The sequence below is a fragment of the Schistocerca piceifrons genome, chromosome 11 (assembly GCF_021461385.2).
Source record: "Schistocerca piceifrons isolate TAMUIC-IGC-003096 chromosome 11, iqSchPice1.1, whole genome shotgun sequence".
Classification (NCBI taxonomy): Eukaryota; Metazoa; Arthropoda; class Insecta; order Orthoptera; family Acrididae; genus Schistocerca; species Schistocerca piceifrons.
In genome coordinates this window covers 116,006,794-116,023,518 of record NC_060148.1, presented here as the reverse complement: position 1 = coordinate 116,023,518, position 16,725 = coordinate 116,006,794, and the positions used below count along the sequence as shown (strand labels likewise).

Sequence of the window (16,725 nt, the reverse complement as noted above, 5' to 3'; positions counted from 1 at the left end):
GCCTCTATAGTCGTCCATAATTGCGAAAGTGTTACTGGTGTAGCATTTTGTGCTCCAACTGCCCTCTCGATTACGTCCCATAAATGCTCTATGGCATTCACATCGGGCGATCTGGGTGGCCAAATCATTCGCTCGAACTGTCCAGGATGTTAGTCAAACCAATCGCTAACGACTGTGGCCTTGCGTCATTGTCCAGTGTTATCCACAAAAATTCCATCGTTGTTTGGGAACACGAACTGCATAAATGGCTTGAAATGGTCCCCAACCAGCCATACATAAACATTTCCAGCCACTGGTCGGTTCAATGGACCACAGTCCATTCCATGTAAACACAGCCCACACCGTTATGGAGCCATCACCAGTTTGCACAGTGCCTTGTTGACAACTTGGGTCCATGGCTTCGTAGACTCTCTGTGCCACACTCGCTCCATCAGGTCTTACCAACTAAAATGTGGACTCGTCTGATGAGGCCAAGGTTGTCCAGTCATCTGGGGTTTCATTTAATACAAAGAATGATAGTAATTCGGTTTTTCCACATTTTCCACTGCTTCTCATTCTTCTCCTATTCTGAAGTAAACCCTATGTATCAGTTGTAAATGAATGTCAAGATCAATGACGGTGTGCAACTGAAAATGATTTGGAAATTCACTAATATGCCACAACGCTTGACATGGCTGTTCACAAAATTGACCACTTCAATTTCAACTTCTTCATTCCCATGTGTTTTTTGACTGCCAACTTCTATAGTTGCACTATCATATCCTTTACATTCATATTTATAAATATATTTTACTTTTTCAAGTCTAGTGCAAGCTTCAAAGTCACGGGCCAACTAAATTTATCTTTAGCAAGTTTTTTGCAGTTTTGTCATCTCTCATTCACACAGAATTTTGGTTAAGTGCACTACAAGTTCCATGCATCATATGTTTTGTTACTACTGCATCAATTAATTTTCATTTAACCCTGAATACGAGCAGAATAATTTCTGCTTGGGAACTGGCAACTGAAGCACGTTGTTGTCCTCCCTTCTGGTGCGCTCGCTCACCCCACTGTGGCGGCAGTTTCAGCACGCGGACGCGGCCGGACGACGAGCTGCCGTCGCGCTACCTGCTGGTGGTGGTGCTGCTGGGCTGCCTGGCGGCGCTGGTGATCCACGCGCAGCAGACTGAGGCCACCTACCGGCTGGACTTCCTCTGGAAGCTGCAGGCCACAGGTGAGCCGCCGCGCCACACCGCTCTGTGTGTTTCTCAGTTGCCAGGTGTCACCACACTAGTATGGTTGTGGCAAAGCAATACACAGTTAATTCATAGAGGCAGTTCTGTGCATGGGGAGATATTGTGAGGAAAAAAAGAGTTCAAGTGGCTGGTTACCAAGTTATGTGATGTGTTATCTGGCATGCCAGAGTGTATGAGCCAATATGAAAATCACTTCAAACAATTTGCACAAAGTTTTTTAAACAATCTAACATTCGTTCTATACCTTTGCTATTAGCAGAGGTCACAGACATATCCTTCCCGCTGGTAATCAAATTGAATTCAACCTTTTTAATAAAATAAGCTTACCACCCAAAAAATTGATCACTTGTGGAGAAATCGTTACAAGCATCACTTAATACGGTTTAATTCCACCTCTGGACTTGGCAACCACTTGGATTTGGTTAGGAAGTGAGTCCGTAATGTTGTGCAGGTACGTCGCATCTGGATTAAGCCACTCGCTGAGCATATGGTCTCGGAATTCCACCAAATGGTGGACACGCTGATGTTGGCATTTTACCAGCTGTTTCAACATGTTCCAGAGATTCTTGAGTTTCTCCCGGCGTATTTGATAATCAAAATATCCACGGGTGTACTGCCGGTCTACAGTGTCCAACGGCCACAATATTTCGGCGATCATACATGTCGCCATCATGAGGTGAGCTGACGGACTGAGCTCCTGTGAACGTGCCGGTACGGAGATCCGTACGCTATGCCTGCTCAGGGGGAACTTGGTTCGGTCGCGGCGACGGCCGATTTAAATACCCTTTGCCCGCGGCGCACTCCCTCCGCCGTCCGCGCCCCGAGCCACGGTGGCGCGTTGGAACAGATTGCGACGGCGTCTGAGATGACGTCGGTGTGATGGCTCTGTCCGCCGTGGTCGTCACAACTATACGTTTGCTCGATTTACTCTTGATTAACCCAATGGCTGGATCCCAAGCACCAATGACGACCTCATAAACCGTGACTGTGGCTATAATCTTAGCAAGGCTTGGGAACCAGCGATTGGGTTAATCAAGAGTAAATCGAGCAAACGTATAGTTGTGACGACCACGGCGGACAGAGCCATCTCACCGACATCATCTTAGACACCGTCGTTTTAGCAAAACCACTGGTGGAAAATTGTTTCGTTACGTACAATTTTTGTTCTCGGATGGGGCAAGTGAGGGCCACATGCCAATTTCAATTTCTTACTCGTTGTTCTGTCCTCTTCTTTCTCCACTGTTCCATTTGTTCACCATTTCTTTCATCCTGTCTTCTGACCATTTCGGAACAATTTTTTTCCCAACATATTCAATAATTTTTCTCTAAATACTTCTCTGTCAGTTGTTTCTTCGGCTTTCATATTTCTAAATCCTTTTTCACTTCGTCGATCAAACTTGTTTCTGACTTTTTATCCCACAAACCTTGAAGATCTCCTTGCTTGATCTACTGTCTTTCATTCGGTATGATGATGATGAAGTCCCATACTCCGTGACAGAGTGTGGGGGACGATGCAGGAGACCCGCACCGCTGTACTAGGCAAGGTCCTAGCGGAGGTGGTTTGCCATTACCTTCCTCCGACCGTAATGTGGATGAATGATGATGATGAAGACGACACAACAACACCCAGTCATCTCGAGGCAGGTGAAAATCCCTGACCCCGCCGGGAATCGAACCAGGGACCCCGTGCTCGGGAAGCGAGACCATCAGCTGCGGACTTCATTCGGTATAAGTGTACAAAAAATGTCTGTCTTGTTTTCCTCATTACTTTCATATGTTTCCTACATTTCGATTAATTTCATTCTTACTCCATAGTTTCCAACCTTTCATAGCTTCTCACGAGTCTAATATGTTCCTAATGGTTCGACTTTATGATATTTCAATTTATCGAAATTAAAATTTAATGTAGAATTTAGCTTGCATGTACACATTCTCGCCACAGTATTGTAATGCCTTTTTTATACATTATTAGAGAGGCATTTTTTATGTAAAGGTCGTTAGTTATACCTTGTCCAGTTCAAATCTTATATATCCTTTTTTTTATCAAAGTATTCACATTTACATTTACACAGTTTTGCATCTGTTTGTACCTATTCCACACTCATTGTTCTCACTATTTTTTCTGGGCCCTCGTAAGAGCTGAACTGCATCTTGAAGTGATGACAGTCGCTGTGTATACATATTTGTTTGACATCAGGAAACGAAAAGAAAAGACGTTAGGGGATAAAGGAGATAAAAACGGGCAATGAGACATTAATCACTCGCTTCTATTCCTCAAATATGGCTCAAATGGTTCAAATGGCTCTGAGCACTACGGGACTTAGCATCTGAGGTCATCAGTCCCCTAGAACTTAGAACTGAGTAAACCTAACTAACCTAAGGACATCACACACATCCATGACCGAGGCAGGATTCGAACCTGCGGCCGTAGCGGTGCAAATAATCCTCGAACAAGGTTCAGTTATGGGTTTCGGTTCATCTTTCATCACCCAAACGGTTGGTGGTTGCTTAGTTTAAATCTCGTAAGAATCTGTGCAAGCCTGAAATTCAATGCTTAAGTTTTTTATACTCGTTACAGTTCAAATGATACAAATCTCCAATGTATGTCGTCAAAACATGAACATCCTTAGTCACATATACTGCACCCTGTGACTAGACACCAGTTCCCTGCACCATAAGATTAGGTATCCTGATTTTTTGGATTTGAATCCCCAACAGCGGTCGAGTTTGTAGATTACATTGTGAGAATTCTGATCCACGTATTATGGTTGTTCACGCACTTATCTCAAATAACATAATAGTTACGAATTTTTAAAACCGGATGATTGTTTTCCATACATTCTATATTAAATGTCGATCGTGTGATAATATTATTAATAGTATACAGATCACGAGAAAGTATAGAAGCCTCAATTTGTACTGTAATTTTTTTGACAGTACATAGCTGGCAGCACCTGTTTATAAAATACTTCGCTTTCCCTCAGGTCACTAATTAATTACCCTGATCACTTTAAAGCAAGTCAATCTGTCTTACAAAAGTACATCTCATGTTGGTCACTACGATACCTCATTTGTGCATTTGCTACTCTTTGTTTGGCTATGGAAATTGGGAAAAAAAATATAAAGATTGATTGCGTAATTTCTAGGGAGTGTTGTTTTCGATCGCCTCAAGCATTTAACCAAAACGAGGAAGTGGGCAAGCACGGATAATCGGCTGGTTGTGAGAATAAAAAATGCTTAAAATACTGTAAAGCGAGAGGCTACATTTTTCAGACCAAAAATTCCGTAGTTATGAATATTGTTCTTATTATTGTCATTGACCCCATGAGCCAGTTTGTCTGTACGGAAGAGGTGTACCATCTCATGTCCCAGCAGGTGTTGTAATAGCTTGCAAAATGGTTCAAATGGCTCTGAGCACTATGGGACTTAACTTCTGAGGTCATCAGTCCCCTAGAACTTAGAACTACTTAAACCTAACTAACCTAAGGACATCACACACATCCAAGCCCGAGGCAGGATTCGAACCTGCGACCGTAGCAGTCCCGCGGTTCCGGACTGAGCTCCTAGAACCGCGAGACCACCGCGGCCGGCAATAGCTTGCACACACGCCAGCAAATGTTTGCGCTACAGCCCGAATAATTGACATTGGCCTACTTACCACAGTGGCAGTGTGACAGCTTATGTTTGTTGATACTCATGGGCAGTCGTACTGCGCCTCCCAACTGGTGTGATCATTATGGTGTTTGGATGTCTCAGGATAAAATGAACCAAGTCAGTTTTTGTATAGTTCTCGGTAGACGTTGGTTGGTTGATTTGGGGAAGGAGACCAGACAGCGTGGTCATCGGTCTCATCGGATTAGGGAAGGATTGGGAAGGAAGTCGGCCGTGCCCTTTCAGAGGAACCATCCCGGCATTTGCCTGGAGTGATTTAGGGAAATCACGGAAAACCTAAATCAGGATGGCCGGACGCGGGATTGAACCGTCGTCCTCCCGAATGCGAGTACAGTGTCTAACCACTGCGCCACCCCGCTCGGTCTCGGTAGACGTTATTGTCGTATGGTAAAGATACATTACATTTCAGTGTATTATTGAACCAATTCGATAGTTAAAATTCTGTCTGCCAAATGCTATCTAGATCTTTCTCCCTGAGAAGTACAGTGAATTGTTTTCAGGGCGCTAGTAAATCGCAGTAATGCAGTCTTATGATACAGCGTTATGGTGTATATTTTGGGTTTAAATGTTTCATAAGTAAACAATGAAACTCGGAGACTCATGTTGAGAAAAAACACAACACCATGAACGACTAGAATATAGGACCATATTCATAGGACATGTACATTAATACGCCTTGCAGAAGTGATTAGCATTTCAGTCACCTCGGTTCAGCGTGTGTCCTGTTGTCAAGTAGGCAGAGGACCTGGCATCGACGCGTATAAGGCGCGAATGGCATCTTGTGTTATAGCCATTCATTCTGCACTGACCTGGTACCAAAGTTCATCCGTTGTCGGTGGCACTGGGACACAGCGCTGCATCTGTTGTTTTAACATATCCCACACACTTTCCCTGGCGACAAGTATGACCTTGTGGTGGGCCAGGGCAAAAGGCTGACATCCTGCTACATCAAGCGGGCATTTGTTCATGCAACAATGTGCGGTCGTGCATTGTCTTGCTGAAAAATGGCGTGTGGGATGTTGTGCAGAAAGGGTATGGCTACAACTCGCAGGATGTCATTCACGTGGGTCATACTGGTCGCGTTCTTCTGAACACACACCAACTGTGAACCTAACCTAACCTAACCTAAGATGCCGCTCCCCCTGTCTGCGGAGAACCGAAATGCGGCCACCATTTTCAGACGAACTGTTGCTGGATTCGTCTGAAAACACTATCTGATGCCATTCCTATCCACAGTGATGTCGTTGCGTACACCGTTGTCATCTAGCATGTTTGTGTACATTCGTCAAAGGTAGGTGGAGACGTGGACGACGCTCACGTAACCCATACCGTAACAAACGGCGACGGGATGTCACCCCTGATGGTGTACGATGTGTTACGGTTTACCACTGTTGCGCCAGTGTTGAATAGGACGCAGATCTGCCCTGCAGTGCCATTCTGGTGAGGTGTCGATCTTCTCGGGGAATGGTCTGGCTGGTGCGACCTGATCCATCTCGTCGTGTTCTACGGCCTTCCGTGAACCATTGTGCACACGCACATCTGTTGCACTGCCCAAAACCTCGTCCCACAGGAGCAGCAATTTCCCGGATGGAGCCGCCACATTCTCTCATGCCAATAATGCGCCCTTTTTCAAACTAATTGATTTGACGGTATCGTTGGCATATACGTCTGCGAGGCATCCTGCACATCTGTTCAAGTCACACTGATCCGTTAACTGAGGTTTATAGTGACAACGAGAGGCGCAGGAACATTTTAGCAGTAGGTGGTGGTGCGCCGCGATGTCGATGTTGACCTTGAAGCCGCGGGCTGATATTGAACCCGCCGACTGCTTTCTACTCCCGAGCCTGAAGAGAGCCACGAAAGTACATCGTTTTGCCACCACTGATGAGATAAAACTGGTACGTCTGAAGGTGTGACTTCCAGAAGTGCTTCCAAGGTTGAAAGAAGGACTGGAACAGGTGTATTATACCAGAGAGGGATTACTTTGAAGCCGGTTGAGTTCATGTTAGTGAATAAATAAAGATTCTTCAAAGGGGGTAGGACGTCAAACGGGCCGATTTGGAGCAGGAAAGGCAAGACAGGACACATTGATTTCCACTGTCTATAATTTTACAAATAAATTCATAATACTTTGTCAGCATGACCAGGAAGGATTAAGGATTCACACTCATAGCAGTGAAAGTTCATAAACATAACAAAGTAAATTTTTTTTACATCTGAAATTGTTGTATCCTAGCCAGTAATGCCACCCGAGCCCGCTCCCAAAAGGTTGGCAGCATCAAAGTTCGGACGCCGTCCGTATAAGCAGCGCCAGCGAGAGAGGAAATCGCCGCAAGTCTGCGCGCGCCACCGCTGTCTTCTGGCTTCTTAAGCGCTGGAGTCGCGAGCGCTAGGACAGTTCTGTATTCGCCGCTCAGTTGTATACTCGCCACCAAATTGTGTACTTGGTAGTCAGTTGTGTGTTCATCGCAGCAGAGTAGTTGTTTGTCGTCAGCCGACGCTGACCTAGCCGCTCCGACTCGAACTAGACAGATTTCTGTAGACACCGAGTTCACTACTGTGTTACTGTATCTTCATTAATAAAAGATAAGTACCGACTTTTATTTAATATGAGTGTTTGGGCTTTCATCTTTCTGTTCACTGTTCCAGCGGACCGGTCGGCCCGCTATTAAAAGTGTGGCGGTGACTTCGTAAGCCATTTCTACAGCCAAGTGTTTGTCGCTACTTCGCACCGCCACAAAAGAAATTTCATAATTTTTTCACTTACTAATGGCTGCATTTGTAGCTATAGGTACACTTTTCTTCATAAGTAGGACAGACTCTTTGATGAACTTTGCACAGCATACAAACCATACTTGGGGGGTGTACGAAACTCTAGAGTTTTTCAAATCTATTAAGAACTGTGATAACAATTGAGATATATAACTATAAAATTTTAGTTTTTTCTAAATATTAAGGTTAAAATGTAACACCTCATTCATTTTTTCATAAATTAAATAAATTCTAGAGGTTCATACACCTGTAAGCATGGTTTGTATGCTGTGCAAAATTCATCGAAGAAACTCTCTTACTTATGAAGAAAAGTGTAACGATAGCAACAAATGCAGCCAATAGTAAGTGAAAAATGATGAAACTTCAAATGTAAAAATAATGTATTTGCTATGTTTTTCAACTTCCACAGCTACGACTGTGAATCCTGAATCCTTCCTGTTCATACTGACAAAGTTTTATGAATTTATTTGTAAAAGTATAGACTGTGGAAACTAAAATTCCCTTTGGTGCCTCTCCTGCTCCAAGTCGGCCTGTTTGACGTCCTACCCCCTTAAGGAAAATAAAAATTCCGGTTACTTTTTGATCAGACCTCGTACGTATGTGCACGGGAAGAATGATTATTTATCACCTCTGTGCATGGTGTGATTAATTTAATCTTGTCCGCACGATCCCTGTGTGAGCAATAAGTAGGGAGTTGTAGTCTATTCCTAGAGACATCATTTAATACCGATTTTTGAAACTTTTTAAGTAGGCTTTCTCGAGATAGTTTGCCTTCATCTTCAAGTGCCAGCCACATCAGTTATTTCAGCATCTCTGAGATAGCCTCCCACGCGTTAAACAAAGCTGTGACGATTCGTGTCGCCCTCCTCTGTATATGTTCAATATCCCCTATTAGTCCTACTTGATATGAGTCCCACACACTTGAGCTGTATTCTAGGATGCATCGAACGAATGATTAACAAGCAGTCTATTTTGCAGATCGGCTGCTTGTTCCTCAGTGTTCTACCAATAAACTGTAGTCTGTCAGCTGGTTTACATACAAATAGGCCTATGTGATTGTTCTGTTTCATGTTTTTCTATTTAATATCCCTGCAAAGAATAACACCCAGCTGTTTGTATGACTTGTCCTATCTCAATTGTGACTCGTTGTTACTGTAGTCATAGGATACTATCTTTCTTCATTTCGTGAAGTGAAAAGTTATACACATCTGAACACAAAAAGCATATTGCCAATGTTCAAATCACTCATCATTTTCAATTGAAAACTGAACCAAGTAAGCGCTGTGCAAGAACATCGCTAACACTAGCACCATCACAGACCAAAGATGAGCGACGTCAGATATTATCCATATTAAAATTAACAGTCAACGGGTGAGGTAGCATAAACGCTGCTCCTCTGTGTTTTGACAATCGAGAGAGCAGGATTTCATGCAGAATTCAAACAAAAACCACCACCTCTGTTTACACTGAAGTGCCAAAGAAAATGTCTATGCGTATTCCAGTACAGGCGTATGTTAACAGGCAGACTACGACGCTCCGGTCGGCAACGCCTATATAAGACAACAAGTGCCTGGCACAGTTGTTACATCGGTTACTGCTGCTACAACGCCAGTTTGTCACGATTTAAGTGCGTTTGAACGTGGTGTTATAGTCTGCACAGGAACGTTGGGACAGAGCATCTCCGAGATGGTGATGAAGTGGGGACTATCCCGTACTACCATTTCACGAGAGTACCGTGAATATCACGAATCCGGTAAAACATCATACCAGAATGAGATTTTCACTCTGCAGCGGAGTGTGCGCTGATATGAAACTTCCTGGCAGATTAAAACTGTGTGCCCGACCGAGACTCGAACTCGGGACCTTTGCCTGTCGCGGGCAAGTGCTCTACCAACTGAGCTACCGAAGCACGACTCACGCCCGGTACTCACAGCTTTACTTCTGCCAGCACCTCGTCTCCTACCTTCCAAACTTTACAGAAGCTCTCCTGTGAACCTTGCAGAACTAGCACTCCTGAAAGAGAGGATATTGCGGAGACATGGCTTAGCCACAGCCTGGGGGATGTTTCCAGAATGAGATTTTCACTCTGCAGTGGAGTGTGCGCTGTTTTACAAAACATCATACTGTTCAACATGACAGAAGTGCAATGCTTCTGCAAATTGTTGCAGATTTCAATGCTGGGCTATCAACAAGTGTCAGTGCGAACCATTCAACGAAACATCATCGATATGGGCTTTCGGAGCCGATGGCCTACTCGTGTACCCTTGATGACTGCACGACACAAAGCTTTTACTCATGGCCTGGGCCTGTCAACAGTCACATTGGACTATTGATGACTAGAAAAATGTTGCCTAGTCCGACGAGTCTCGTTTCAAATTGCATCGAGCGGATGGAGTGCACAGGTATGGAGAAAAGATCATGAATCCATGTACGCAGCATGTCAACAGGAGAACTGTTCAAGGTGGTGGAGGCTCTGTAGTGGTGTGGGGCGTGTGCAGTTCGAGTTATATGGGACCCCTCATATGTCTAGATACGACTCTGATAGGAGTCTCATACGTAAGCATCCTGTCTGATCACTTGCATGCATTCATGTCCATTGTGCATTCGGAAGGGCTCGGGCAATTCCAGCAGACAGTGCGACACCTTACACGTCCATTATTGCTACGGAGTGGCTCCAGGAACATTCTTCTGCGTTTAAACACTTCCGCTGGCCGCCATACTCCCCAGAGATGAACGTTATTGAGCATATCTGGGACGCCTTGCAACGTGCTGTTCGGAAGAGATCTCCACCCCTTCGTACTCTTGCTGATTTATGGGCAGGCCTGCAGGATTCATGGTGTCAGTTCCCTGCACGACTGTTCTAGACATTACTGGAGACCATGGCACGTCGTGTTGCTGCACTTCTGCGTGCTCAAAGGGGCCCTACACAATATTAGGCTTGGTTCTTCAGTGTATAAGGTTCATTGCTAATATAATTTCAACAGCTTCCTTAATAACACTATCACAATAGCTGAAAGTGCATGACAGCTCAAGGTGAGGGGGATAGTTCTTCCCTTGGTTCACAGGGCACACGTCATTTCAGACCCTGAAGTTCTGTCAGCTGAGTTAGCCCATCTTCAAGTCAACTTTCGTAAGAATGGTTATATACCGAAAGACAGATTAAACGAGCATTCCGCTACCGACCAACTGTGCATCGGGTGAGTGTTGATAACACTAATTTGGCGCCAAAGTCCTTTCCGTCCTACGCAGGGAGCTTTTCAAAAAGGATTGGTCATATTTTGCGAAAATATGATGTGAAGTGTGTCTTTCGACCACTACCTGAGACCAGGGTCCTTTTACGTTCCGTGAAGGCTCAAATGGCTCTGAGCACTATGGGACTCAACTGCTGTGGTCATCAGTCCCCTAGAACTTAGAACTACTTAAACCTAACTAACCTAAGGACATCACACACACCCATGCCCGAGGCAGGATTCGAACCTGCGACCGTAGCAGCAGCGCTGCTCCGGACTGGAGCGCCTAGAACCGCACGGCCACCGCGGCCGGCCCATTCCGCGGAGGATCATCTTGGTTTGCGTAAGGCGGGTGTCTAGAGTTGTCGTTGCAGTTGTGGTTAGGGCTGTTGATAAAATATCGGTATGTCGATATATTCCCCAGGAAATGTCAATATGCAATGGCGATAATTTCTTCTCCGATATGTCGATATCAAAATGGCAATATCGAGTCGCGATATTTTTATTTTTTTCGCAGTGTGCGGTAAATATTTGAAGTTGTTCTTTTGAAATGTTAGTCGAGCATAATTTTTTATTCAATGTATGAAGGAGTGATACAGCTCTGAGCTTTCATCAGGTCCAGTCTTTCTCTTTGACTGTGTGAAGCAAATACAGGTGGCACAAAACAAGAAGTTAGATTGCACTAGAAGGTGGGGCAGGGGGGGGGGGGCGTAGGTTTGAATGGGATATCAAGATTTCCGATGTCAAGAAAGCAAGAAAGAGCTCACAAGTTGGGTTAAAAAAATTAAGGCAGCTGGTGTACTATTTCATCGCATCGGTATTCTTCAGAATCATTTGCTCAAAATGATGAACAACAATGTGAACGACAAGACCGGTCTTTGCGGCAGGTGGAGACGTGAAATGCTGACGTAATCGGCGCTCGGCGCTGCCAACAGAAACACAGAATATCTAATAATGAATCAGTAATTAAACACACAACTCCAAAACTGGCAGTATATTTACAACGTGCAGCCGATATTTTCAAAGGCCGATAGGTCGATATTTACTCCGTTGATGTATGTATATTTTTTTTAAACGTCTGGGGCCGATAACGATATTTTTTAATGTCGACATATCGGATTTAGTTCTAGTTGTGCCATGTCTTATATTGGTCAGACCACCAGCGCTATGGGGGACAGGTGTACTGAGCATAACCGGCACATATACTTACGACAGCCGAGCAAATCCGTTATTGTAGAATATTGTTTTGACACCAGTCATGGTATGGAGTATAACAACATGGATATTCTGGTATGCATTTCGAGTTATTGGAATAGTGTTACTAAGGAAGCTGTTGAAAATAAATTAGTAAATATCCATATAAATAGAGATGGCGGTATTTGTTTGAGTTCCGTATTTAAACCAGCTCTTTCACTTGACAAGAAACAGAGGGGCAGGGTGTATGCGAGCCCACCCGTTGATTATAAATTTCACTATCGATGACTTCCGACGTCGGTCATCCTTGGTTTGTGATGGCGCTAATGCTAGCAGTGTGTGTGTGTGTGTGTGTGTGTGTGTGTGTGTGTGTGTGTATTATCTTTATGGAGTTTATTGAAAACCGAGATTTTACATTCGTTTGCACAACGCGTAATGCTGCAGTTTTGTCTTGGAAATGGCAGGTTGTTGTCCTGTCGAAATATCGACGATTGTCGGCGACATCATTCGGCTGCATTCCCGTAAGTTATTTGAACATCTTATACGCCGGTAGAAACTAAGGTCTCACGTACTCCAGAATGAAATTTTCACTCTGCAGCGAAATGTGCACTGATATGAAACCTACTGTCAGATTAAAACGGTGTGCCAGACCGAGAGTGAAATACGGGACCTTTTGCCTTTCGCGGGTAAGTGCTTTCCCATTCTACCTAAGCACGACTCACGACCACGTCATCACAGCTTTACATCCGCCAGTGCCTCGTCTCCATGCTTGACAGCTTGTCTGTGAACCTTGCAAGACTAGCGCTCCTGAAAGAATGGATATTGCAGAGAAATGGCTTAGCCACAGCCTATGGGATGTTTCCAGAATGGAGTTTTCACTATGCAGCGGAGTGCGCGATGATATGAAAGCCCTTGAAAGCCAAAGGTACCAAGTTCGAGTCTATGTCCAACACAGTTTTAATCTGCCAGAAAGTTTCATATCAGCGCACACTCCGCTGCAGAGTGAAAATCTCATTCTGGAAACATCCCCCAGGCTGTGGCTAAGCCATCTCTCCCCAATATCCTTTCTTCCATCGGCCTGCTTAGCCGGACGGTAACGTCCTTGCCTCCCATGCAGCGGGCTAGGGTTCGATTCCCAGCTTGCGGACTGGGTGTTGTGTTGTCCTCATCATCATTTCATCCTGGCACGCGGGAGTCGCTTAATGTGGCGTCGACTGAAATAAGACTCGCACTCTGCGGCCGAACTTCGCAGGATGGGGCCTCCCGGGCAGCAATGCCGTACGGCCATTTCATTCATCCTTTCTTCCAGGAGTGCTAGTCTTGCAAGGATCGCAGGAGAGCTTCTGTGAAGCGTGGAAGGTAAGAGACCAGTTAGTGCCGGAAGTAGAGCTGCAATGATGGGTCGCGAGTCTTAAGTGGGTAACTCAGTCGGTAGAGCATTTGCTCATGAAAGGCAAAGGTCCCGAGTTCGAGTTTCGCTCCAACACACACTTTTAATCTGCTAGGAACTTCTGTCTGACATATTGCCAATCTTTGCACCACTTTGAAAGCTTATCAAGATGCGACTGATCATTTACATACATACCGATCATTCGCAAACTTTGTTTCAATCGCATTGTTAATTAATTCAAGTGATTTAACTTTTACTGTCCTTTCTCTCAATTCAGCGGATTCGCTCCACTTTAACTCTGCACCAGGCACTTAGGACTAACGCTGCGCGTCGCTTGGCTTGTTGCAGAGGAGAAGGAGGACGTGGAGCACCTGCAGGCGTACAACCGGAAGCTGCTGGCCAACATACTTCCGGTGCACGTGGCGCAGCACTTCCTGCGCGGCGACAAGAACTCCGTCGACGTGAGTGTCAGCGCGGCTGCGGCGGCTGCCTCCACTCAGCCCCTAGTACTTATGGAGACCCCCTTCTCGGTGAGGTCTGTGGTAGAGAGAAGCGAGGGCGTGTCGCTCAGTCGAGCGAATTAACGCTCTGTCTCAGCTCAGCCCCACGAACGAACCAAGTGCTCACCCTTCTCTCTCACGAGTAACAAGCCAGGTGTTAATCCGAGCCCCATTTTTCGTGATTTTTACGCACTGAGAATGTAACAGCAACAAAAACACAATTATCGACAACCAAGTCAAGTATTCGAGGCTTAAGATTGCTGTAACACTACGAATTACGACCTTTTTAAGTATTAAGAGATTGTCCATTTCCTTTTACATGAGTTCAAACTTTTATCTCTCTCTTTAACTACACGCACAGGGTGTTTCCACAAGGGCGTGCAAAAATTGAACAAGACATGGAGGATGCTCTACTGAACAATTTGAGTAGGGAAGCTGGGGTGGATAAGCCAGCTTAAGGATGTAATATGTGTTGTGGCGTAACAAGACTGTTACGCCACATTGCGAGGTGAGCCGAAAGAAAGGCACACGTACACACACGCCGACTGGCGTCAAGTCTGGAACAGGATAACTATTGAATGGTAGCAAGAAAAGTACGTAGCTGCTTTATACTTAACTTTATTCGTTGATGAATACAGCGTTCTTCTGGAGACATTTATACTATAACTCTCAAAGTAGGTAAGGCTAATGGCGCCTTGCTAGGTCGTAGCCATGGACTTAGCAGAAGGCTATTCTAACTGTCTCTCGGCAAATGAGAGGAAGGCTTCGTCCTTATTGTCCCTAGCAATGTCGTCATACAACTGGGGCGAGTGCTCGTCCGTATCTCGAGACCTGCCTTGTGGTGGCGCTCGGTCTGCGATCACACAGTGGCGACACGCGGGTCCGACATGTACTAAATGGACCGCGGCCGATTTAAGCTACCGCTAGGAAGTGTGGTGTCTGGCGGTGACACCACAATATGTACGAAATCAAATTCATGTGTACTTTTTTATTTACATTAGTTACATGTAACTGGAAAGACCGAGAACAAGATGGATTGATACACTAAAGATGAGTTTAAAGAGGAAAAACCTGCTAGGGGACCAAATTGTGGAAGAAGAATAGTGGAAAGACCGAGTAAAGTGGGGAAGTACCATTGGTACCAGATGTTGGATACAGGGGAAACAAAGATGATGACAGGTAACTGGAAATACCTTCACTCACACAATAAACGCACCGAGTGTACTGTACCTTACAAAATGTACTGTAACTGACGGCCACCAGCCTCAATGCAAGCATGACACAGGCGAACAAGATTCTGACGCACGCTGACTGTTACGGCGTAAAGCCAAGCGCCGGCACACCAGTCGGGAACGACAGGGAAGAGAAGGCTGTGAAGAAGACGTCAGCCAATCGCACGCTGACCGACCCCTCTCCAGGACGACAACGCAACAGCAGCGGTCCCTATGTGAAGAGGACATAAGCGCCGCGACCGACTGGTGACGCCCCAGCTGAATAGCAGCTTCAAGACTAGCGAGCTCTATAGCAGCTTCAACTCTGGTTACTTCGCCTGAACATTCCATGTAGCACAGACTTTGAATTGTTTATACGGAAGAAGATTGCTCATTTTGTAAGTCGCTCCTGGCTCGTTACACAGCTGCGTAATTGCAAAATTTTTCTCTCTTTTCGTTTGCTAATAAAATTCATTAGTATGACTTCTTTGAATTGATTGTCTAGCGAACCGAGTAAGAAGGATTCCTAGACACCCTATATTTGACGACAAGGTTGGACGTAATACTGACAAATATCCCTGGTGTGTTTCGAATCACATCACAGGCAACTACAATTCTGGCAAGTGATTCCATCTCCATATCCACTGGGGTCTCATACACAAGTGACTTTAGATATCCTCGCAGAAACTAATCAAGGCCATTCACGTCAGGTGACCTCGCAGGCCATGGAATAAGAACTCCCCTTCCAATCAACCTACCAAGAAATACAGCACTGAGATGGTTGCGGACATCCACAGTGAAGTGAGGCGGTGCACCGTCGTGTTGTATCCACGTCCTCTCAGGAACAGCCAAGGGTACGTTTTCCAACAACCCAAGTAGAACTCTTTGCACGAAGCTCAAGTACGGGTGACCATTCAGATGGCCAGGTAGAAGATATGTCCCAATGAGATTATCAAATGGTTCAAATGGCTCAGAGCACTATGGGACGTAACATCTCGGGTCATCAGTCCCCTAGACTTAGAACTATGTAAACCTAATTAACCTAAGGACAGCACACACATCCATGCCCGAGGCAGGATTCGAACCTGCGACTGTAGCAGCAGCTTGGTTCCGGACTGACGCGCCTAGAACCGCTTGGCCACAACGGCCGGCTGAGATTGTCGCCTACAACTCTGGCCCAGATATTCACTGCAAAACCTGCTTGAAGGCGTGTCTCTACAACAGTGTGAGGGTTGTCCTCATCCCATGCATGGCTATTCCTGCTGTTCGCAACACCATCAGGATCCAGTGAGACCTGGTCAGTAAGCAGCACGATTTGCAGGAAATCTGGTCTACCAATCAGCCACTGACACACTGCGAGCCTTGCACCAAAGTCAGTCACAAGCATTGCATGGACTCGTGGCGGGTGATGTGGCTGTAATTGTTGTTCGTGGAGTACTCGCCACACGCTAGTACGTGCAGCGCCCATTCCACGTGCAATACGACGAGCACTTGTATTGGGGTCCACTGCAACACGTTCCG

General features: G+C 45.4%; 1 protein-coding gene across 1 annotated transcript in view; it reads left to right on the top strand.

Annotated features, from left to right (window-relative positions):
• Positions 1-16,725, top strand: part of LOC124719778 (adenylate cyclase type 5-like) — a 597,816-nt gene that overhangs the window by 461,265 nt on the left and 119,826 nt on the right. Inside the window, exons 14-15 of the mRNA XM_047244976.1 lie at positions 1,062-1,213; positions 13,842-13,954. Of these exons, the coding sequence (XP_047100932.1) occupies positions 1,062-1,213; positions 13,842-13,954 (265 nt within the window). The remainder of the gene's footprint in view (positions 1-1,061; positions 1,214-13,841; positions 13,955-16,725) is intronic.